Here is a 24323-nt window from a genome sequence, read left to right as displayed (position 1 = left end):
ATGAATGTTATGGGATTTGAAGAAGGTCTGTGTTAGTGTATTTGCATGCAGAGTACGAAAGAAGAGAGTAAAAGACACTAGCAAGAAGGTTAAAGAAGAGGCAATTAAACTAAACCACCCGAAATTTCACTTGCATTTTCTTTCATTTCCAAGAGGTATAAAGCCTGCTTTCTTGCTGGATTCATAAGTATCTTTCTACATTATTTGACAGTACACTGCTTGCAGAAAATGTGCTTCTGCAACTTTCAATGTTCAGCTCTTCCATCTTGCGTCATGCATCAGCACGTTCTCTTCCTCATGATGTCTCCAGATGATGCAGAATTAATGCTAACTGAGCTGCACTTAACCCTCCTCACCCAGAAGAATGGGTGGATGAAAGTAATGAGTAATGGCAAGAGCTGCTGCTTAACAAACTGCAGAAGATGTTGCATTTTGCGTGAGCTGTGTTCTTTCGCAGTCATCCACATTTTTAGCAACTTCCATACATTTCTTTGGAAATATTTCATACTCAAGGTATAAAGAACAATAGCAACTGGTTTAGGAACTGGACAAAAGAGAGGTAAAACCTTTGTTCCTTCATATATAGAAGCTATTCCATACTGATCTGTTCTGTGTTGACTTCAGATTGGACTACATACCTGCTTTGTGGTCTCTTTTCAGTAGTAGAATCACACATCTGTTATCTATGTGGAAAGCTGTGGTTTCCACACAGTGAATTCTGTTAGCAAACATGAAGGGTAAAAGAGTTCTAGTCATTAGCTGTGTTAATATAACCAGCTCAAAAATGTATTTAAAAAATAATAACAAACAGAGATACTTACGTAGATGCAAAGCAGGAAAGAAGCCTGTTTCCTAACATCAGGCATTTTCACACCTTGGTTCAAGATACTCCCTGGCCACACAACACTTTTTTTTTTTTTTTTCCAGGGTAAAGACAGGCATACAACCTCTTCCAACCTGTCTTTTGAATAGTAGATACTCTTTCATATCCAGGTCTCTTATTATATAGTGCCATTGGCAAAATAAGCTGCAGATTTTGTCTGTATGAGATCAGATGAAAAATAATAACAGCTCTGTGGAAGGTTTGGTACGTCAGCTCTACAGTGAACTACCAGGACCCTAGAACAAGACAGGTCATCCCAGTTCCAACCTCCTCCAGCCTCTCTAGCCACTTCCTTTGTTCTTTGATCTTTGTCTACAAGCATTTCTGGAAATAATTTTGTCTTTGTACGGCAGGCAGTCTCTGCCCCAGATATTGTGTATATTGTGTTGAAAGTCTTGAACACAAAAACATGTCACATAACTTTTAAAGCTTCAAATCTGTGATTTGTAATGGGACTGCAATGTACAGTGGCCTCAAATTAGTCTTTATCATAGCTTTAGTCATCTTTTTTGCTCAGTTCTAATTGTTGCTTTCTTATAAGCAAGCAAAAACTGATGGATGGACAGTTGCTTCTGTATTAGTTTGCTTTCCCATCACAGTGTAGCCAGAGATCCTGAATTCGTGTGCACATAATAGACTGTAAGGAAGTACAGCATTTTGTGTTTGCTGGGAATCAATCATCTTGAGCTTTGAAAAAATCACCTCTGTGTGTGTGCAACATACAATTACAGGAGAAGCGGTAGCAGTAACTTCCAAATGAACATTACCAAATAATTCCAGTAGGAAAATGAGCTTATGATCTTTTGTGAAGTGTTCTGTGCCTCCATGGCTAGCAACAGGCCTTTGAAACTTGACAGGAGGATAATCCTGGCACCCTTCTGTTGGCTTTATGAAAACAAAAGAAAAAACCCAAAACCAAACGTTCAGACTGTATGAATTACAAGCCATTAAAAAACCTTATTTCTTGTCTTTGGTTCTCATATGTATTTAGTTCTGTCAACATCTCAAAATCCTGCAATAATCTACAGAGCTTGTGGTTGTCCCTTGTCAGCATTTGCTCTTTGTGTGCTACATACTCCAGATGGGACGCACAGAGAATAACTATCCTTCAACCTGGAATATCCCTTTGCTTGCAAGTACTGTCCACTGGGAGCAACAGAATGATGATGCTACACTTCTTTTCCTGTCCAGGAATAATATTTTTTATCTTATGGTAGCGCTGTGCCTTTACACTGAGCAGGCCAAACCAAGACCGTATTGTCTACAGCTGGGGCATCAACCTCCATCTTTGGACATGTAAATCAAGTTCTAGCTGACCACAGATAACACAAGTTCTTATACAAATAATTCAGCCTTTCTTTGCTCGTTCCCCTTGTTCCTCTCCTTTTTTTTTTCTGTAGGATAGAAAGAAGGGAGAATTGTGCAATTAGTTGTTGCTTTGTTCCAGTTGTTCAACACATCACTTATTGGATGAAATTCTAGCCTAAAAACTACAGTGTGATATATAATGTGACTTAATGGATTTTAATTATATTTTGGCTGTACCATGGCAGACAAAACTGCTATTATCCTCTTTGGAAACCAGATTAATAGGTAAAATTTTTCATGAATGGTTTTTTTTTTTTTCATCTGTGTTCAAAGCTTTTAGGTTGTTCTGTGTTTTGAAAATTCTTACCTTAGTGAATTATAATGCCTACATGCAAATTTACCTTTCAAGGGTACTAATTAGGTTACAAAGTGAAGCTCTCTAAAGAAGTCAGGAGATGCTGAACTTCGAGGTATCTTTGCAATAAAATAGTGAGCAAACTCCTGTCAGAGCTGTGTTTGTTCACAATCACTGTGTTTCCTCACTATGCTCATACCACACTGCTGCTATAAAATAGGAGTTTCAGACATGCGCTATGGATATTCGCTTCTGAGAGAGAGAGGAAAAAAACAAACAAACACTATGATCCCTCTATCATATTTTTTAATTCAGTGACGGGGGGGAAAAATATGAATGTGGATGTACTTATCTTCGAGTTTTATGGAACTGCATCATACTGTTATACCAGTATAGTTCAAAGTTGCAGTAGTGTATTGAGTGTACATGCACGTGTAACTTGCTCTTCAAATCCTTTTAAGTTATCATTAGCTGTTAAATGACTTTATAAGTGGAATATAAGAATAGGTTGGAGATAGGAAAAGAAAAACTTAATTTCCAGCTGTTCAGAATAGAAATAGCACATGAAGTCATCATTACTGTATTTCTTCTTGTTCTGTCAATGAGATTAATCTATGTACTTTGTCATGTTTTGTCTTTGTTCCATCATGTTCATTTTTAATTTGTTTGTTTCATAGCAGAATGTGCTAATAATGCTCTTTCCTGGGAGATATCTGAACCTATTAGTTTGAACATTAAACATCTTTAGCTATTTGGGAGTTAAAAACAGTTCTAAGTGAAGATACGTGTGAATAAAACGTTCCCCTTCCTTTGGTAACATGGATAAAAAATGTCTGCAGTACAGTTAATCTCTTCAAGTTAATTGATCCATTTTGTATTAAGCATTGTATTTCTTTGAAACTTACTAACAATTTTTTGAGCCAACACTGTCTTTGCAAACATCAACAAATGAGTTATAAGAGTGAAGACCGAGACGATTTCTGATGGTCAGAGGGGGAGAATTCTGTGAGTTGACTAAGATTTTTTTTGTTGTTGAAATGAAAAAGCAACAAGAAAATGTAGAATGTTCACAGCATGCCATTTTGCCTGGTGAAATTCTAGGCTGTTTTAGAAGACAGTGGGTTGTTGACTTACTTTGAAATATGATTGTGTACATGGACATGCAGGCATACATAGTGTGCTGTAAGATGGAAAACAGTTCCGCTGGGTCAGCTTGGTCTGAAATGCTTTAAGAATTTTTAGTTAGTGAAGCATTTAAGATCATTTTTTTCTTTTGTAAGCTTTTGACGTACTTTTTAGATAGAAAAACACTTTTATATGTAGGCTTTATATAAAAATAGTATGATTTGTTTGGTTCTAGGTGCAATGCTAAATTTACTGGTGTATATTAGCTAATTATTTTAACCAAATGAGATTTCAAAACCGTTCCATATATGCACTTTAGGTTCGCAACGGCTAAAATTTAAGTTCTGTCACTGTGTAAAGAACATAGAGAAGCATCTGTCATGTATCTGCCATGCTGCTAATAAACTGTTTCCCAGTTGTTTAGGGGCTAGATTTTATAACATTGGCATGATTTTATTCTTTTATTTTATTTTATCCAGTGCTCTTTTGTCAAGGAATAGGTCTGCTCAATGTTTAATTTACATATGTGAAATTACATACAGTGAGCAGATTAATGTAACTAATTTATTGTAGCTTTACATAGAAGAAAAGTGACATTTTAAAAAAAAAAGAGATGTTATTATTTTCTTCTTCCTGTATTAACTCATGTTGAGCACTACTGAAATTTTAGGCAATACTCTGCTGAAAATGTAGGCAAACCATATTTGAACAGCCCATACATAACTGCCTGTTTCCACTTTTCTAACTGTGTATTGAAACCCTGATAATTTAAATAAAAAGTGATTTTAAAAAATATTTTGTGTATACATAAACTGCAAAAATAAAAAAAAAAAAAAAAAATTCAAAGGTCAGCTAAACTCCACTGCTATAAATTATTCCAATCTGAACAAAGATTCCTCACAAAACTTTCAGCTTCTAAGCAACCACCAATAAAAATATGTTCTCTAAGCGCAAATTTAGTCCTTTAAAGCCTTACTCATGTAGACAGCTCCATCGAAGCTAAAGAAAACATTCCATTGATTCAGGTTGTACAGGGCCAGGACTCAGGAAGGTAGCTTTCTGTGATGCTCAAATGAATAAGTACAGACTGTGTGGTAAAAAATACACTGCAAAATGAGAGGCAGCTTCTTAATGATCTGGAATCCTTGATGTAAAATGATGTTGATGATCAGCATTTGATCAATCAGCATTGTGAATGATGTAGTGGAGAGCTGTGTGGAATGCACCACCATTGTATGCCAGGAATGAAGTGCAAAGACAACGAGAGACTGATGGTGGATAAGTGGTTAGCCTATTTTAACTATATAAAGATAGTCTGTCTTCCTCTCTGTGGGCCTGTATCTCAGCTGTGGAGAAACTGGTTCAGTGGCTCGAATTAAAAGAAACTGGTTCAATGGCTCCTCCACCTGTAAAAACCAGTATTTCATCCACTAGAAGTACGTGTTCCTCTGCTCAAGAGAGGGGATACAGTGAGTATGCACCATGTATCACACTGTGGTTTTACCTGCACGACCACGGAGAGGTTATGAGGAGGTGGGATGGAGAACTCACCTTGGCCCTACAGACATTCCAAAATTAGAGGCCACTTCTTAGTGATCTAGAATCCATGCTATAAAATGAGGCTGATGATCAGCAGGCTCAGCAGCTAAAAATACCCACTGTATTTATGTAACAGTGTAACATGTTTTAGCTTCATAATAACATGAGGCAACAACTAATGAGCACGTTGACTGGTGTACTTGAAACCTAAGATAATACTTAGTTGTAATTTCAGATTACACGTTACAAAGTACTTCTCCAGTGGTAGACAGCTGCAGGTGCGAGTTTTCCTTCTGAAAATGATGTGCTGGTGATAGAAATTACGGAATGCAACTGTGATTCCAAAACAAACTAACAAACAGAGACATTTGCCCATCGTCATTTAGGAAGTTGGCAGCAGAGTTAGCATGTTCCAGATGTAAGTTTTCAAAGTCTAGGGTCACAACAGGGCAGTGTTCTCCCTTCTCTGCTGTGGAGTTTGTATTTTTCCCTTCCTGTACAGTAGAAGAGGCTGGTAGCACCCCTTGTTTGTTACACACCATGGGATCTGGATATGTTATTTTATCCATAACAGATAATAATCTAGGCCATGTCTATACAAGAAAATGCTTAACTGATTTTAAAAAGAATGATTATAAGCCAGGTGCACTTAAAACAGTTTGCCACCTCTTTAAATTGTTTTTGTAATTTACAAAATTCAGCTAAACTGATTGAAAAGATGATAAAGTCAATTTAAGTCACCTAGTTTAGGGAGCGGGACCTGCAACTTCTCCCTGTAGACAAGGTCTTGCCTAGTAAGTAGGAGGATCAATGGCAGGTTAATGCAATTGGCAATGTAAGAAGGTGGAAAAAACAGACTTATTATTTGTCTGTGCTATGCGGTAAACTACTCAGGCAGGGTTTTTTTTTTCTTCAGAGATCTCTCTACAGTGACAGCTAGCACTCTACTAAAATTAATACTAATAATATGGATAATGATGTGCTAAATTGTTTTCAGTATAGTTATTCCAATTTTACAGGAGTGTGGTATTGAACTGAATTTACTCCATTAAGACAAATACATCTGCCTATAGCAGGAGGCCACTTTGTGCTTTGAGTTATGTGGGATTCTGATGGGAATCACATGCTTGTAGCTAAAGAAGAGATAAAAAGAGGTAGATAGAGAAGAGTAGACTGTATTGTTTTGTTTAAATTTACAGTTCACATAGCACTTGTTTTTCTTGGCATGTGTTATTTGCTACATGATCTAATAAATAAGCACAGGCACTGATTGTTTGAAGCATGCTGAGTGATGACCCCAACTAGTAAGTATGCCTTGATGGAAAACTCTTACATAGAGAAACAGAACTTTTATTCATCAATGTAATATCCGATTATTTGCTGTGAATGAAGGGTTTGATTCTTCCATTTCTTGGACTATTTAAGGAAAATTATATCTATACAAAGCAATGGAATGGTTAGTTCACTGATTGTGTTTTGATTTTCTGCATGTTGGCCCATTTCTCATTTTAATGTATGCATTAAAATAACAGGGAGTGTGCAATGTCTTTTTTTTTTTTTTTTTCCCCTGGGGTCTTTGCTCATTGTTTTCTGTCCAATGGTCAGTGCAAAAGGAGGAATGGCTTTAGGAAAAGGGTGATGCCACAGTTGTAGCAGGAACGTATTCTGTTGATATGATGAGGCAGAGCAGCAAGTACAGTATTAGTTTCTGCTGTGTTGTTGAATAAACCATAGAAGGTTTTGCAATGTAGAATACATATCCTCCTGCAACTTATTTCTCCTTTCAGCACGCTTCTGCTTTTCAGCAAGAGTGAGTAATGCTCTATTAGCAATTAAGAGCCAGATTTTTAAAGGTGCTTAGGCAGCTAAAGAGGTAGGTAGGTGACTAATAGGATTTAGGAGCCAAGCTTGAGAAAACTAAGTGTCCTCAGAAATCTAAGAATTCTTACAGAAAGCCTTGGATTTCCTCACTCTACCCAATCAACTGCGGCCTGCCATCGTTTCTCTATTTTACTGAGCAAACTCATGCCCTGGGAGAACCTCTTTGATGGGTATTCCTGGTAATTCCAGAGGCAGTTCTGTTCTCCACGCAAATTTCCCTGTATTTTATGGCCATAAAGACAGCACCATGGATGTGTCTGCACGCACTGCTTTACCAGCAATGCACATCCCTTCCATGGCGAGTTCGCGCTCCGAATCAATGGGTTGCTCTGCACGTGGAACGCAAGTCCAGGTCCTCAAACGGGAGGGAATCCAAAGTGTCGCTGCAGAAACCATAGCTCTTTATAGAGATGTTGCCCAGGGCAAGGCGGAGGGGCCTCAGGTGGCGGCGGGAACCGGGTTCAGCCACCGCCCCCTCCCGCGGCCCGGTCGCGCTTCCGCCCGCGTCAGCTGACTGCCGCGAGGAAGCGGCGGCGCGAGCCCCGGCCCAGCCCCGAGCCGCCGCCGTCTGCGGAGCACCGTCCCGACCCCCCTCCGCCATGGCAGGGCTAGTAGTGAGCGGAGCCCAAGTAAGTGTCCGCGTCACGCCGCGCACCGCACCACCTGCCGCCGGCGCCTCTCCGCCTCTTCCCTCCATCTCTGCGGGGGGTCGGCTGCTGCCGCTGGGAGCCCCGCGGAGGCATCGACGCCTCCCGTCCGCCCGTGCGGGAGTTCGGAGCGCCGAGCGCTGCGCGTGGAGCCCGCCGCGATCGTGCTGCCCGTCGGCCCGGCACAGGGCGCTGTGTGCCTCCGCCCCGGGCGCTTGAGTGCAGGGGGTTCTCGTTCTGTCCCTGTCGCAGCTCCTGCAGGTTCGCCAGGTGCAAAGGGCTCGTTCCTGAGGCTTTGCTGGGGAACACCTCTGTTTGCACAGCGATCTCCAGTCCGAGTTCTGCATCTGGCGGTCAGGCCGGGCGTGGGGTCTGCTGGCCTAGCGGTGACCCAAAAGCACCCCAGTTGCTCCAGCGCTCAGCCAGCATGTGGACCCTGAGGGCTGTGGGAAGAAAGGAATGAAGCTTTGGTTCTTTCAGAAAATGGTATGCCGTTGACCGGGGTGCTGCCCCTCGGGTTGTTCCTGTGCTCTGGTTTCTGTTTCAGTGTGGAATTCCTGTAAGCATACATGTGATAGGGAGGCAAGTGGCTAATTGCGCAGCTGCCTCAGGAAATGGTTCCTGTGGTCTCTGCATGCACTGTGGCCCAGAGGAGCGTTGTGGTTCCCTTGGGCCTGGAGTAAATCCCTCCAAGTGAAGCATAGCTTTCATTTGGCTTTGTGCCTAACATCATCCCACCTGCTAGCAGGTTACAGTGTCGTACCGTGCCCGTCTGACTGGAAATGTTATTCATGTGTAATGCCCTTCAGTGGAAGGCAATATGTTTTTGAAATGAATCCAAAAGAGGGCCACGAACATGGTCAGAGGGCTGGAGCACCTCAGCTGTGAAGACAGGCTGAGGGAGCTGGGCTTGTTCTTAGCCTCTGAAAGTAAAGCCAAAGAGAGATATGACTACTGTTGACTGATGTTAATTTGTTATGTTTTAAATATTTTGTAAATGCGTATTTTTTTCCTGAATTGTATACAGTGTATTGAAGAGTCTGCGAGAAGGTCTGAGCTGCCCACAGCCATCTGATGCTGGGATCTGAGTGTTTCTTTGGGATCCTGAGCTGGGTACCAGTAATGAAGAGTGTTTGATGATGACCACCTCAGTTTGAGGTGGAGAATTAGGGAATAGAGACATCTTTATCTAGTTCTCATCCCATGGGGTGTTCTGTGCTGGGTATACAGAATCGGAGAAACCTGCTGTTACTGGTGTGCCCTGTACCCAAGGAGCCTAGATGTCTTGGGCAAGGTGTATTTGCTCTCATCTCTCAGTGATGACATCTCTAGATATGCACTTGAAAGCTCTTTTTTTTTTTAGGGTTATTTGAGGTGGATGCAAAAGGAAGAATACCAGATTGTGTATATTTGGTTGTTTTCCTGAGCAAATTATTTTGAAACTGAAAGACTAAAAATGAAGAGACATTGTTTTTTTTTGCTTGTCCAGACTGTTGAAGACTTGCTTCATACCAGCATTGTTCAAGCAGCAGAAGAGTGAATAAATAATGCTCTCCAAAACTTATTGAAGAAGTCTTATTGTGTATTGCATAGCTGGTGATCTGACAGTTGCTGCTGTTGTTATAGTCAAGAGGGCTCTTGAGGATCCCAAGCAAGTTTATATAAAAGGGATAGAGATCTGAAGTGAGTGTACTTTGTAGGAAAATAAATCTGCTGGCTTAAATTCAAAAAGGTGCTTGTAACAGTGAATGAGCTGAAGTGGACTTTGTGCAAGTGAAATACCTTTCACAAGGCCTCAGCATAACAACTGTATGCCACCTACAAATACAACTGTGTCCAATCTGTTTGTACCACTTGTGCAAGTATATTTATATAGTATAGTGGTTCAAAGACTGAAGCTTTACAACACGTTATGCATTTTGCCTTTTGCATGCTTCAAAACCTGCTTAAATGAACTTTTTTCTTCAACTTCTGTTCTTGTGGACCTAGAACAGCTGAGGATAGGTAAGTTTCTGGAGCAGTGGGAATGCAGGTTGGAATTGCTTGCTCTATCTCCATCCCTGTGGGGGAGAGATGGTGGTTGGTGCTCTTGCTATGGCTGTACTTGCACAAGATTGTCTTACACTCCTAGTGTTCACAGACATCAAATTTTAGTTGCATCCATTGCATGTTACACTGAATTACTGCTTTGTCTGAAATATTCTGCTGCTAAAATGGTGTCTCTCCAAGGGTTTGCAAGCATCTATTTATAGTAATCTACCTTTCTGTGAAGAGTGAAGCAATTCTTGTTTGTGTACTTCATGTATATTGTAAAATATGTTGTGGTTTTCTTAGATGAAAACTGAAGGGAAAATAAATAAATATACATACATGCTTAATTCAATGGAATGTGGAAAATCGTGTCTGTTATGTCCAAACTATTAGGATGTAAACTAGCTAAAACTTTTCCCGGGTCCTTATATTTAGTTTCTAATGTCATATGTATATCTAATAGCAGAAATTATTGTAAGAATAGGCATGTCATAACAAGAGGGAAAAAGTTGTTCAACTGAACTTCAAGCTACTTGTTTTCTGATCATAAAAATATTCCACTGCAGTGAGGTTTGTTTGCGTAAGGTATGGAACAAAGTGAATTAAATTGAATGTGATTCCATATGATCAGATTGCAGACATTGTTATTGTGTAAGAAATGGGGATAATTTGCACAAGTACATGCCATCAGTCTGATATGCAGAGGAGTCTCTATTTACCAGAAAGTGAAGTACTATTAAAACAAAATTTAACCTTTCTGCATATTTTTCATCTAATATCCTGTAGGCCAGTGGGACATGGTCTTGAAATTGTATTAGATATCTAGGTAACAGCTGTATCTTATAGATAGTGATCTAACACAGTGACGAAATCCACTTAAATAGCAAGTTGCCATTTAAAGGCAACTAACATTTATTTAGCAAAATATTTGAAATGTCAATTTTGGATGAGTCAATACAGACATGAAGAGTTCATGACAATATGTTTAGCAGACTTTGTGGGGATTCTCTCTGAAGAAATCAAACCAGACCTCCAAGACAACAGAGCTGACAGAATACATGAAGTGTAATCATGTTATTGTTTGTGCCTTTCTGGAAATATCATCACTTACTTCATCATGGCTAAAGAGAAATAAGAATAGACTATTTTTACTACCATTAATTCTTCCTTTGTTTATTGAAGGTAGTTTAGATAGGTAGGTATTGAAAGGAAGAAAAATATACTTTAGCATTTAGGGTACAAAGGGGAGTGAAACAGCAGTTGTGTTGAAGCCAAAAATCTTTAAGAGTTAAATCACTGTGTAAACAAGCCTGTATTTTTGGTTTCTTCTATCTTGAGTGACCTTCTTGCTCTGTCTCTAGCATATCACTGGAAATAATAATCTTCTCAAAGAAGGGGTATGAAAATGGTTTGACTTTGTACTGATTGCTTTTTTTGTCCAAAGATTTTGTAATGTTCCTGTACTGAATGACTTCCGTACTGCAAAGCAAACTAGAAAGTCCTTTGAAAGACTTACAAAATGTTTTCCTTTGGAGTATCAGAAGGGTAATCTGAAGTAATGCTAAATTCAAGTATTAACAGTGGAACAGAATATGATACACTACTAGAAGGAATAAATGCAATGTGTTTGATCAAATTATTGTTACCTGAAATGAGAAAAATATACTATATTGTAAATAGGACTAAGCACGTGTTAAGAATTAAGCTGATTGCATTGAAAGAAAAATGAGATTGTGATAGATTCTGCAGCAGTAAAAACTGATGTAGCTTGAAGCTGTAATGAATGTTCATTATACCGTATGTTGTCATTGGATCAATGAGACAGAATCTGGACAGGAAACTGTAAATAATCTACTTATGACATGCTTCCTTTTTGCTTTCAATTCTCAGGTGTCCTACATTAGTCAAGACTGTGAAGAAATTCCTGAATTCCTGGGAAGAAAATATGGACATATGGCAAAAAGACTAGATCTTAGCTTCAACTTGTTAAGGTATGTTGTAATGTTTAGGTTTTTCAAGTGCACTACGGGGCACCCACTCCAATCCTGGATATTTTTTTTTTTTTTTTTTTCCCTCAAAATAGAAGCATACATATACGTGAGTTACATTCAGTTATTGTATGAGTTATACTGTTTTATCAATGTTTGTCTTCTCTTCTTTGGAACACAAGTAACCAGGTGAGTCTGTAAATATCTGGTGTAAATGTAAAAGATGCTCAGTATGATTTATTCTCTTCAAAATGGAAAATAAGCAATATTACCTGAAGAAGTGAAGAATGGGATGAAATGTGAATTATTCTTAACCAAAAAGCAAGTAAGTGTGTACTTCTCTGTTTCCTTTTTTATTTGTGAATCTTGTGTTATTGTAAATGATTTGTAATGCTCTGTTCCTAGGCTGCGTGTATGATTGATAAGTATACAGATGTCAGCCTAGTAAGATTATCACATTAAAAAAGATAATCAGAGATAAATGGAAAGCACTCACTGGCATTGCAAGCTCACAAGAAAATCTATGAGGAAAGGTCTCCAGAGAGGGCTCCTTCCTCAGTGGAAGTCAGCCCTTAAATGGAGTCTAGGAGAGGTGGAGCCAGGCTCCACCCCTTTCGATCACGCAGATGAATTGCCTTCACTTGTGCTCCTGTGACTGACTCATTGCTTGCCTCAGGTGGTCAATCAGAGGTTCAGGCTATGATCCAACAGTTCCTCTACACTGTGTATGATTTTATTTTGTGGAGCTATATAGATAAGGGTTAAAGCTAAATGCAGTTAGAATTTATAAATCAATTCTAAATTTTTTTAACATATGGATTGATTAATAATTTTATAGTATTCCCATTAATCATTAAGAAAATACTAAACAATACTCATTTTCATTTAATTATGTGAAAAGCCTGGTGGTGTTCAGTATTGTATCATTCAGATTTGAAACTTTGTAGATATGTAGGGAAAAAAAGTGGCATATAGTTATCTTTTTAAGAAAGTGTAGTTTTTTAGCATTAGAACTGTACATTCTTTCTTTTTCCTTATGTTTCACTGGAAGGTAAACTCAGAACCTACCTGTGAGGAGTGAGTCATGTAGAAGTAACATGCTAGTTCTCCTAGCGAGAACAGTCATGGGTTTTATCTTGCATAACGCTAATAAATGTTATCTTGAACTGCCATAAACTGAAAGACTGATTCCTGTATGCAAGAGGCAGCAGAGCAAAGGAGACGCTTAATCTATGGATTGCCATTATCTTAAGCTTACCATATATCTGTCTCGTGGATGTATACCTGTGGCAACTGTAATCAGAAGAGAGATTATTGTCTATGTATTCATAGGGGGAGAAACTTTAAACTTGAAATATATCTTTAGAAAGTATTTTGGCTTTCTACAACAAATTTCTGTCAGTGTACGTGTAGGTTGAATGAAGAAGACCATGGGTTTTCACTCCTGCCGTGGATAAAAATGGGATTTGCTAGCATTAATAATATGCTAATATAAGGCACTTAGCTAGTCATCCTTTAAATAGGCACATAATGTACAGTAGCTTTTCATGTCTACCACTGGATTGCTATGGTATTGGAAGAAAGTGTATGATGATGACTGTGAATTGCCACATTTTGGGATTTACTAGGTGGGAAATTGAAGTTAGTTCTAAAAATTAGCGTATCAGTTCTATCGTTTGGACACAGCAGGTAAAAGCTAGGAAGAAGAGAGGAAATTGATTTGTTACTTGAGATACTTGTGGTAGCATTTTAATCTTTGACTAAGCTATTTTCAATAAACTCTGCTGGATGTAACTTAATTTGAATCAGACCTGTAAGATTAGATGATCTGTAAGACATAAATATCTTCAACTCCAGCTGAAGTCAGTGGTACTCTGTAGGGTCTGTGTTTGATATTTAACTTTTTCAATTGGATACTCCTGTGTAGTGGAAATGCTGAGTCATGACCTGAAGCAGTGATTGAGCACCTGGTGGGAAGGCAGGGCCAACCCAGGGGAGCTCAGGTGCATGCAATGTTTCTGAGTGACTGGAAGGAGTAGAGCCAGGATCCACCCCTTTCAGACCTCATTTCAAGGTTGGCCATGGAGGTTGGCCATCTTGTTGGAGATTCCTGTTTGCTTGAGGCTCTCTGAAGGTAAGTGCCTTCTTTCCTTTATTTCTGTGCCTGTGGCTGTTGCGTTTGAGCAAGTCCTCACTCGCTGCAGCCTAGGACTTTGCTGTTTCGCTGTTATTGCTGTGCTTTCCATTATATTCTCTAACAAATGTAATTGTTACATTCTCTAACAGAAAGAGAAATACACAGTGCTGTACTTGTTAAAATCAGCACTGATTTTAACTGAACAGGATGCATGTGCTCAGTCTCTTGAGGCTCTTTCTGATGGTACGTGACCCTGAGGAGTGTCTCTTATAAAACTGTGACTGCTCAGTGTTCCCTGAATTTGAGCTGAGATGTCTAGTTAGCAAACAAGGGGATTTATAGGTTGTTTGAGTGTAGGTACCAAATTCAATTCATGATTCTGCTCTACTGTTCTTGGAGAAGTGAATTAATCTGAACTGGGTAATTATAGATTGACCAAAGGGAGAAGTTATTAATAGTAAATAGATTAGTTTTCCTTGTATGATTCATTCTAGATCAGCATATGTGTGTGTTCTTTGAAGGAAAACAAATATAGTGGTCATTGATTTTTTCCAAGTAGTATCTGGGCCATAGTAATGCTGAGGAGTTTATTGCTTGTTCTCAATGTCAGATAGGAAATAAGTATTTACCAACTTCTGTGTTTTTTTCATATGGGGTTTTTCCTACTTTCCATAAGCAAGGGTACTGCTGTATTTTAAAAGGAGCCACCCTCGTGTACCAACTAAACAGTATATTGTGTTGCATAAGTATTAGTAGAAATTCTGAAAGCTTGACAAATTAACAATTGAGCAATGGAGGAAGCTTTTTTTCATTCTGTGGACACCAGTCACTTAATGTTGCTGTAATAAGTGTAGTTGCATGTGGAGCGAGAGAGAGATACAGTGTTTATAATGCGTTCAGTTTTTGATCAGTTGGCAGCAGACAGTTCTTTCCAGGTGGTGCTGTCCTTTCAAATCCAGAAATTTTGTGTGGTTGTTGGCTTCCAGTCTTTATTGTGTGCGCACATACATGTGCACCTAAGAGATTCTTGTCATAAAGATAGATTTCCGCTTCATGATATGTGTGCCAGAATACTTCCTTATGCAAGAAATATGCATAATATTAGACTTGATTAAAAAATTACTGTAGTGAATGTCACTGATGTTTACACCATGGTAATGTAGATTACTTGGTTGCAAAGGTTAGGATAGCGCTAAGTAAGTAATTTTGCTGTTTCAGGCTTTTCACCAAAAAATGTGTTTTCAGAGGCTTGTCCAGGTATGCTGGTAGAAGAGTGGAAAGATCTGCTAGCACTGTGTAGTAAAATGGGCAAGAATTACTCAATCACACCATTTTATGACTTGTTTTACGCTCAAAGAACTTTTGAATTTGTCCCTTAATTTCGTATTTCAGTAGATGATGTTGTGTATTTTTGGAAAATATTTTCTTGCTGTTGTAACAAAGCAAGGAGTTTATTCTCTACCATTCAACTCTTTTTTTTTTTTTTTTTTAAGTTGTTGAGCTAATGTGTATTTAGATAATGATTTTTAAGAATTTAGGGATACTGTCTAATTTGCTATTGGCTGTGATGGCACTCCTGGCTCTAGTCTTTGGTTCTGTGATTAAGAGTGATTATATGGGTTCAGTGTTCTCATTTTTGGTGGTTTTCTTACTTGGATTGCTCGTCTTGCTTCTTGGCTGTGATGAAAACAAATGACCACAAAAGAGGAGAATTAAATTGGAAGGGTCAAGTGTTTTTTTTTTTTTTTTTTTTTTTTTTGTCTTGGGAAATTTATATGGAGAATTTCACCACCTACAGAATTCTTCTCAGATTTGAGTCTTCCTTGCTGTTAAATAAAAATTGGGGCCAATATAGGCACTTTGTTCTTTGCATCAGATGTTGTAAGTCTAACAATGTTAGATAAATACAAATAGTTGCTCTTTAAGAGAGCTCTCTTACTTTTTATTTTGCCTTTTTGAAGAACTGCTCTCTATCCTACATTACCCAGTGTATTACGTGGATCCAACTCTTTTGGCAGCCAAAGCAAAGTGACTGCTGTCTCTTTCCCTCAGGAGGGAGGAGGAAAATAGGAGAGGTGAGTGGTAGAAAAGGTGGGAAAGAGGAAGAGTAGCAGCAATTTGTAGCAGCAATGAAACAAAGGGAAAATCTGGTGTGTATTTGAAGGCGTGGTGGTTGTAATCAACAAGATATAGTACAGCCCTATTCTGTCTCCTTTTCTACCGGTGGTAGACTAAATTCCTTCAACTCCAGATCATTGTAGTCCTCTTGTGAATTATTTCTTCTCATCCTGTTTTCTTTGCAAGTTTTGTTTAAACAGTTTCTAATGTGTTTTGTTGGACTGCTGAGAGGGTTGTGAAGAAGATGAAGCCAAGCTCTTGTCAGAGATGTACACCAAAAGGACTAGAGTTAGTCATTGCAGGCTGCAGCAAGGGAACAGCTGTATGTAAGGAAAAAACTTCACAGTGAGAAAGATTGAGTGGAAGAGGTATTCAGGCTATAGAACCTTCATCCTGGGTGCTATTCAAACTGCAACTGGACAGAGTCCCAATCAACTTGATCTAACTGTAAAGTTGCCCTGATTTGAGCAGTGGATTGGACTAGATGACCTCTAGATGCCTCTTCCAACCTAAATTAGGCTGTGATTCTGCAGCTCTATTGGCGTGGTCGTCCGTAGCAAAATGGCCAGAATTAAAGCAGTTGTTTGGAGTTGCTAGTGACTTTCAGCTATTTTAGAAATGAACTAATACTGTGTATTTTAAATCAGGCATATTTCAGTTGCAGAGTTGTTTTGCTTTGGAATGCTACTTCTGAGTCTTATAGCAACTGTATTCGATAGTCTTCAATGGTAATAGAGTGCTGTAAGGGCCAATATTTTGTTCTGTAATATGTGGAATGCTATTCCCCAGTTTCCATTTAATGAAGGAATGGAGCACATGAAGGAAGATCACTGATTGCCTGTGCCAATGTTCCTGGGGTGCTTTGCTGAAAATAGTTTCAAAAGGGAATGTGGAACTGTTGACCATTAGAAGTTCAAGATTTCATTGGAAAAAGGTAAATAATAATTATTGGTGAAGGAAAGAAGGGAGTAAATAAGCAAAAATAACTAAAGTAGCAAGGAGAGTCTTGGATGTAATACGAAGTTTTTTTGTTGGGTACATCTTACTGTTTTGCAAGGAGTGAGAAACTATTCAAAGGTTCTTATAAGTGTTCTAGATAACCTTCTTTGTGCCAAAAGTCTCCTTTCACATTAAAGGCTAAATGCGCTCGAGTGCCGAAATAACAGATGTCTGTGTTGTAAAAATAGATGCCTTGCTTTTATAAACAGCATCTACTTTTGGCTATCTTAGAAGTCCATCCTCTAATTTTGTGTTTTTAAATGCGAGTTATTTTTCTTACATAGACTTCTCCAGGCTCTAAACTGTGAGGTGGAAGGGAGAGTGAATCTTTTATCTTAGCCAATGAGGGAGGATTAATCCAACAATTGTGCTCAGGGAGATACAGATATCTCTTCCCTCTCTCTGGGGTGCAGATTATTTCTGCTAGGAGCATGAATAATTTGCACAGTGTATGCTTGTGCATATTTTCCACTGTCCGATTAAGAAGGTCTGTATATGAAAACATCCCCTTGAACTTCAATCTTAGTCTGGAATGTTCCTCCACCACTTCTGTGAGGCTGAGGCTTTGTAGTGTCCTCTCTGTGGACTACAGATTATTTCTATCTTCTGCCTACTGTTTCCTTGCCAGGGGAAAATAGGCAAGCAGCAGCTTGTGACTGGGCTTCAGTTTTGCAGGGTATGTTCCTCTTGGTAAGTTGAGGATGCATAGGAGAGGTTTTTTTTTTTTTCTTGCCACTTTCTCAGTCTGTGCAGCAATAAGAGACGCTGAGATCAGGCAGATGAACAACAAAAGGGAGATGAAAATAAAATCCAGAATTCAAAACAAAGCATGACATATATATTTTAAAAGCCTTTAGACTGATCTTTGTAGCATTTTAAAGAGTTGAAGAAAATGGACTATTGTTAAAACTTTTTGATGGTTTTATTTATAAGGTAGAAAAATATTTTCACCATAATTGGATAACTCTTAATCGTAGCAATTGCATATTTATCAGTGTGAGGGGCTGTTATTAATGTAGCTGTCATGCACAAACACATTTCTGCATTAAATCCATTTAGTATGTGCATTATTCGGTCTAGAATGTCACCAGGACATCAAAGCCCCCTTAGGCATAAGAGCACAGTGCCCTGCTGTGGCTGCAGAAAGGGCTTGATCAATAAATGTAACATGTTAATGCAGAGCAAATAGAATAAAAGATTTCTTTGACAAGACATGAAAAATCACCTTGTGGCAGCTGGCATGGTGATGCCATTTCAGCGGAGACACTAGCAAAGTTGATCTGACAAGTAAAGAGGAGAGATGATGGTTATAAGGTGCTTTTGTTTCAAACTTCTTTCTTGACCTGTCAGGTTTTGAAGGAGCCTGAATGGCCCTTTTTTGTCATGTGAAAATTGTAGTCTTAAGCAGTTATGAAGCAGTTATCTCTTCTCAAATTGTGAATGCTGCTGTTTAATTGATTCACTTAGCATTTGAAACTGTCACGCATTAATAATTGCTAAATCCTGTAGATACTGCTCCAGTGTGTCATGCTTAAATGTGTAGTTATCAGAAAATTAATATCCTTAATGAACCGATGCTTTCAAACTAGCATTGCATGAAATCTCTTTTGCCCTTTCATTTGCTGAAGGTGTATTAGTCAGTTTTCAGAGCAACCCCTTCTGACAGTGGTGTGGTTTTATTTATTTATTTTTTTTGATGCCCGACAAATGCCAGCTTTGCTTTGGGTACATAGTGTGCTCAATGACAATAAATATAGTAATTATGCTGGAGTTAGTAATTAACATAATTATAGTCAATTACGACAAATACAGTGCAGAGCTAAATAAATGAGGGTGAGAAATTAGCAAGCGAATTGATTTACCTTACTTAGTGCTTTTTCTTGCAACTAGCAGTTGCCGATTTTCTGCACATGAAAGCGTTTTGTTTACAAATAGCTGATTGTGTTTTGAAATGGTTCTGTCTTATGGCTCTCACTCCTGTTTCCTTTACAGTGAGGTGAAGAGGACTGAAGTGTGGCATTGTGTTTAGGTGGAAGGAGCTGCTCTTCTCCTCACTGAATGCATTGTTAGAAAATACGTGTACTTTATTTTATATAATCCTTACAGTATTGAGGGGAAAAAGTAGTTATTTTTCTTCACAAACCAAATACATTGCCATGGATGTTTTGGGAATATATTTGAACTCGCTTAATTGTCGTGAGAATTTCCTAAGACATCTATATGTATGTTTATTTATTTATTGATAATGGAGAGGTATGCATAGCACTGGATAGCTACAGAAAGAATTGAAATAGTTAAAGTAATCCAAGTGTGTTGAAACAATATGCCCTTGTTCAGCCATCACTTTCAATAATTTAGAACCGCTGGACCAGCATAGAGGCATAGTATCATAACATTTGTGCACACTATAATTGCCTGTTTTGTTTCAAAATGATTTATAGTATGTTGTCTGAAATAAGAGTATTGAAGCTATGCAGTTAATCTGTTTCACTTTCCTTGTTTTGTTGTGGTTTTTCTTTCAAGCGTGACCACAGTTTACTATAGGAAAAGAAAATTAATATGTATAAGTATTGAAGATTTTATATTTTATTTTTAAAATTGAGATTCTTTTCTTACTCTAAGAATAAACAGGATAGGTTTTACAAATGTGCATAAATCCTGTACTTGAAATAGTTTATTGCTTCAAGGTAAATACAATTGTATTTAGAGACTTAACAAAGAGATAGCATTTGTTGCAGATAAGCAATCTGAAATATATACTTTCTTGATAATTTTTCTCTTGCTGTTGTGGTAATGTATCAAAATGCAGTGAGTAGATTTGTGGTTCATGAGGTGGGTGCTTAAAAGTCTACCCTTAAGGGATGTCCCATGGTAAAGCACAAGATGCTCATTGTGTGTGGGTTTTTTTTTTTTTTTTTTTGGTAACGTTGAAATGATATGAGTGTCTGATAAATAAAATGTACATTAACACTGCTAGGAGTAGTTGCTTTTAGAATTGATCCATTTGGAAATCAATTCACTAAATGAAATATTTATATACAAGGAGTCATTTAAATTATTTAAAATTAACAGATGGAATAGTTTTCCAGATGAAATCTTACATGTGTATTAATCATTATGGACTACATTATGCATAATTATCTTTCTATTAAAATGATTATAAAATAGTTGTGTCCTGTTAGGCTGAAGACAGACATGATGACGTCCTTCAAAAAAGAAAAAGTTTTAGAGGTGTATGTCTATGGAAAAAATGGAAGGCGAGTATTGCCAATAATAAGGAGGATTTTTGATTTCAAACATTGTACTTTGGGTATCGATCAAACTGTAACCAAAGTTAAATGAAGTCCTTGCTGTTTTTTTTCCCTTCTTTTTCCCTCTTTCTATGCTGCCTCCTCTTGAAAAGTGATGTATCAACAGGAACCAGATGTGATCTGAGTAATGTGTAAGGAGAACTTATTCAAAGTTTCCAAAAGAAGAAAATATAATAATATAAAGTACTACTAAGTGTTACTATGTCTCACATGTAGCAGCATTGCCTCTGTTTTGTTATTTTGTCAGCTTAAAATCTGCTTGTGGAATATTTGCGGTTTCAGAATATTTTCTGTATATGTTTTTGTTGCTTGTATGTCTTTCTGCTGTCTTCCTTGTAGTCATTGTTTTATTGTTGATGTGAAGGTGACCAGTAAATGAACTAATTTTAAAAATATCAAGTCTGTGGCTTAAGGTATGTATTTAAATACTGCACTTTCATCTCCTCATACTGCACAAGGGACCAAAGTGTTTTTTTTTCGGTAGCGAAGTTAATTTTCCATATCTTTGCAGATATGTATAGGGACACAGAGTATACAATAAATTGTCTTATTTCAGTTTTGTACTTGTAGCTTTTATCTTCTGTAGTTCCAATAGCATCTCTTTCTGTCCATTGATCCTTGCTTGACTTTTTATGGCCACATAGTCACTAACAGACTGTGAAAACTCTGTAATATATATACCTCTGACCCCCAGTGCTAGACATTATCCATTGATTTACTGTATCTGACAGATCAGAACATAACACTGTATTCTTCTGCTTTTCTCAAGAAGACTTAACATTGTAGAAAGAGTTGTTTTGAGAATACATCACACGGCAGAATTGGGCAAAAACTTGTTACGCCGACATGTCCTCAAAGGTTCACGTGTGTCCATGTTTTGTAGTAGAGAATTCCTGGCAGGATAACTGGAGCTATTAAATTAGATAAAAGTAAACACAGTATGAGATTTGCCATTAAATAGAGTAAGTCAGTGAGCTTGAACTATTATATCCTTAACTGTAGCTAGTGAATGTTAGCATGATGGTTACTGAAAGTTTTCTTGGTGATATCCATCTTCATGGGACTGTTGCAAAGTCATGAGTGAAGGTGAAGTCTGTACTTCTTGACAAAGGTGAGTAATAAAGTTCCTCAGACTTCAGCAGAGATGAGATGTCACATTAGGCATCTATTGAGTCAAGGCTTGTTCACTGTATTTCCCAGGGAACTGATGATCATATCACATAATATTCTTTATATTTGAGTAAATGGGGAGTGAACTGCTTTTTCTTGGTCTGGTTTCCTGCATGAAATTTAAGTGGGTTTTGTTAGAGACATTGCAGGCTGAATCCATGTGTTTCTGTGCTTACTCTCTGGATATCTGGAGGGCTTTATTCATTGGAACGGTCGTGTCAGTTCCTCTTGCAAGACCTGTAACCGCTCATAAACAACAACAAAGAAGTTGTCTGGCAGGAATCTGTATTGGATTTAGAGAAAATCAGTTATTCAGTGAATGGAAGAGTACTGCAATAAGTAGGAAAAATATTGGCATTTGGAGAAGAAGTAGCTTAATGCATTTGCCTTTGCTTTCAAAGAAAGTTTGTCTATACAGTGCAAGTAATGATTTGAGGATTTCTTCTTTTATAGTTATCTGGATTTTGAGGCAAGGAACTGCTTTTTTTTTTTTTTTTTAATTGCATTGGGGGTTAAATAAAGGGATATATGAAGAGCATGTTATAGGTATAATAATCAGATGGCTCTTTCTTTCTTTCTGACTTCACTAATCTCTCTTACTCTAAAACAGTATTTCCTCATGATCGCTGTTATGAAACGAGTGAAGGCCTGCAGAAATAACTGTTATCTGAGGACACGAAGCTTGACTGAAAGGAAGAACCTGCATTAACTCTGAAGCTATTGTCTCTTTTGCTCTCTGTTTTGTTGGAAGGTATCTTCTCTGTTTGACTGAGAAGGCAAGATTCTCAACGCCTAACTGCAGCTGTTAAGAACTTGATTAGTCTTGCTTACCATCACTGAGTAAGAAGGGCTTCTGTCTTCCAGTATTCAACAAACCTGCTGAGTGATTATGCTACACTAGCTAGCTTGGACTTGGCATAAAAAATCTATCAGATGCTTCTGTTCATTTATTGCTTGTTTACTATATTTTGTTTTCTGTGGCTTGTGCCATTTTTGAGATCTTACATTTTTATGTAAATCAACTTTACGTTATTTGGAGATGGTTTTTCGGTTGAAAAAAAAACAACCCCAAGACCCTTAGCTAGTGCAAGTGTGAAGAATGAGTATCACGAAAGTGCAAAAGGGCTGTGCGTTGTACTCGAGCTAACGAGCCAGCCTGTCAAATCAGACATGTTAAACAATAATTATACTGTCTTTAAGGTCATAGCTGATGCAGTGCTGTAGCTCAGTTCCTGGCTCTTACTGTGAACTGAAGCTGGCAGTCGTGGAGCTTGGTGGTTTTGTTTTGTTTCATATTGTCTGTCGTCTTGATCATGCTTGCATCATGATGAATGAGTTGCTCCCTGGAAGAGATAGAAGATCTGCTGGCTGTCATTTCTTTTCTTTACAATTTGTTCTCCATTTTTATCTTCATTTGCCTACTGAGTCCATTAATGGAAGCAGTGAATATTCTTCATATAACATGGCCGTAAGAGTTTGTACTTTTTTGAAGCCATCTAGTAGCTCACATTTGTGTTTACTTTTGCTATGCTGAAAATTTATAGTAATCTCTTTTAAAAGAAAAGAGACAAATTGGAGATGCAAAAATGAGTCATACTATAAGATAGTTATAATCTATCCAAAACTCAGGACAGTTGGTAACATTCTTGCTCATTGGATGGAATACCATTGAACTGTAGAATAGATGGTCTTCAAATGCTAAATTGTAATATTTTCTCCTGCACTGTTGGTATCTACGCTGCACTGGTAGGTAGTAGTACCTGAATGCATACACACCTCCAGTTCATTTCTTCACTGAAAGAATAGTGTGTGGGGAATGCTGCTTTCAGAGATAGTTTGCTGGCATCACACACACACACAAACACATACACACATACACGTGTACACAGCTTAATGTCTTTATATATAATGTGTGTATATTAAATGTGTATATTATTTTTAATACATAAAAATTTGGGGGGTGATCTAGTATTTAGTCTACTCTGATTTAATAGTTGAAATATGGCTTTGTTACTAAAAACCTTCTCGTACTCAACATAGGAAGAAATAATGTATTACTTAAGGATTACTAGTAAAAAGGAAGCACATCAGTGATGGGAGAAAGAACTGAGCTGATAGATGAAAAGAAAAGTGGTCTCAGAATGAAAAAATGCTGAAATAACTCAAGAAATATAAGATTTAATAAAAAAAGAACTTGGACAAATATCTGTCTTCCTTGCGATTGCTTTATCCAAAGCTACCTTCATACTTGCAAGGTTTTGTTATTTTTAAACTCCTTTCTCCGCAGACTTCAGAAGTACTCTGTATTGGTCTTGGCATCAGCTCTTATTGAGGTTGATAGGTGGAAAGCTACATCGATGTGATGTTTTTACTTTAGTGGTGATTGATGCATATCTTGTATTATGGACTGTTTGGCATAGGTACAGCATCACTGTTTGATCTTAGTAAAGGTAAGGCTCTTTGTCAATATTGCTGTTGTGAAGACTAGAGCAAGAACGTTTGGCTTATTACTTGTCAACACCTTTTTTTTTTTTTTCTTCTTTTTGTAAAATTAAAGGAGCTAGAATAGGAGGTGGTCTTTTCTAAATCCATATGAAGCTTAAGTGCTTCATTCTTTCATTTTTGTATAATGTAGTTAGTGTACTGATATAAATGCTCAGTCCTTAATTTCTATGTTTGCATTAAGCATCTGTTTCTAGGGATTGCTTTGCTGAATGTTAAAAGATGTGGAGTGTGTAGTTAAAATGCACTTAATGATATTGAAAATGTGATTCACATTTTATAAACCAACTGCTTTTGCTACTTGGCTGTCGGGCCAATTGGTGCTGTTA

At 37.9% G+C, this 24323-nt stretch overlaps 1 protein-coding gene and 1 long non-coding RNA gene across 2 annotated transcripts in view; both read left to right on the top strand.

Moving 5' to 3' along the window:
* Positions 1–5374: 5374 nt before the first annotated feature.
* LRMDA (leucine rich melanocyte differentiation associated) overlaps positions 5375–24323 on the top strand; it is a 641727-nt gene continuing 622778 nt past the window's right edge. The window contains exons 1-2 of the mRNA XM_048945601.1: positions 5375–7720; positions 11660–11760. Of these exons, the coding sequence (XP_048801558.1) occupies positions 7502–7720; positions 11660–11760 (320 nt within the window). The 5' untranslated portion in view covers positions 5375–7501. The remainder of the gene's footprint in view (positions 7721–11659; positions 11761–24323) is intronic.
* Positions 11774–22572, top strand: LOC125693523 (uncharacterized). The gene is made up of 2 exons (XR_007377133.1): positions 11774–13891; positions 22103–22572. It is a non-coding gene; the product is annotated as an uncharacterized LOC125693523 (long non-coding RNA).

This window comes from Lagopus muta, chromosome 5 (genome assembly GCF_023343835.1).
Source record: "Lagopus muta isolate bLagMut1 chromosome 5, bLagMut1 primary, whole genome shotgun sequence".
NCBI lineage: Eukaryota > Metazoa > Chordata > Aves > Galliformes > Phasianidae > Lagopus > Lagopus muta.
The sequence above is the reverse complement of the archived record's forward strand: the minus strand, read 5'-3'. Positions and strand labels throughout refer to the sequence as shown.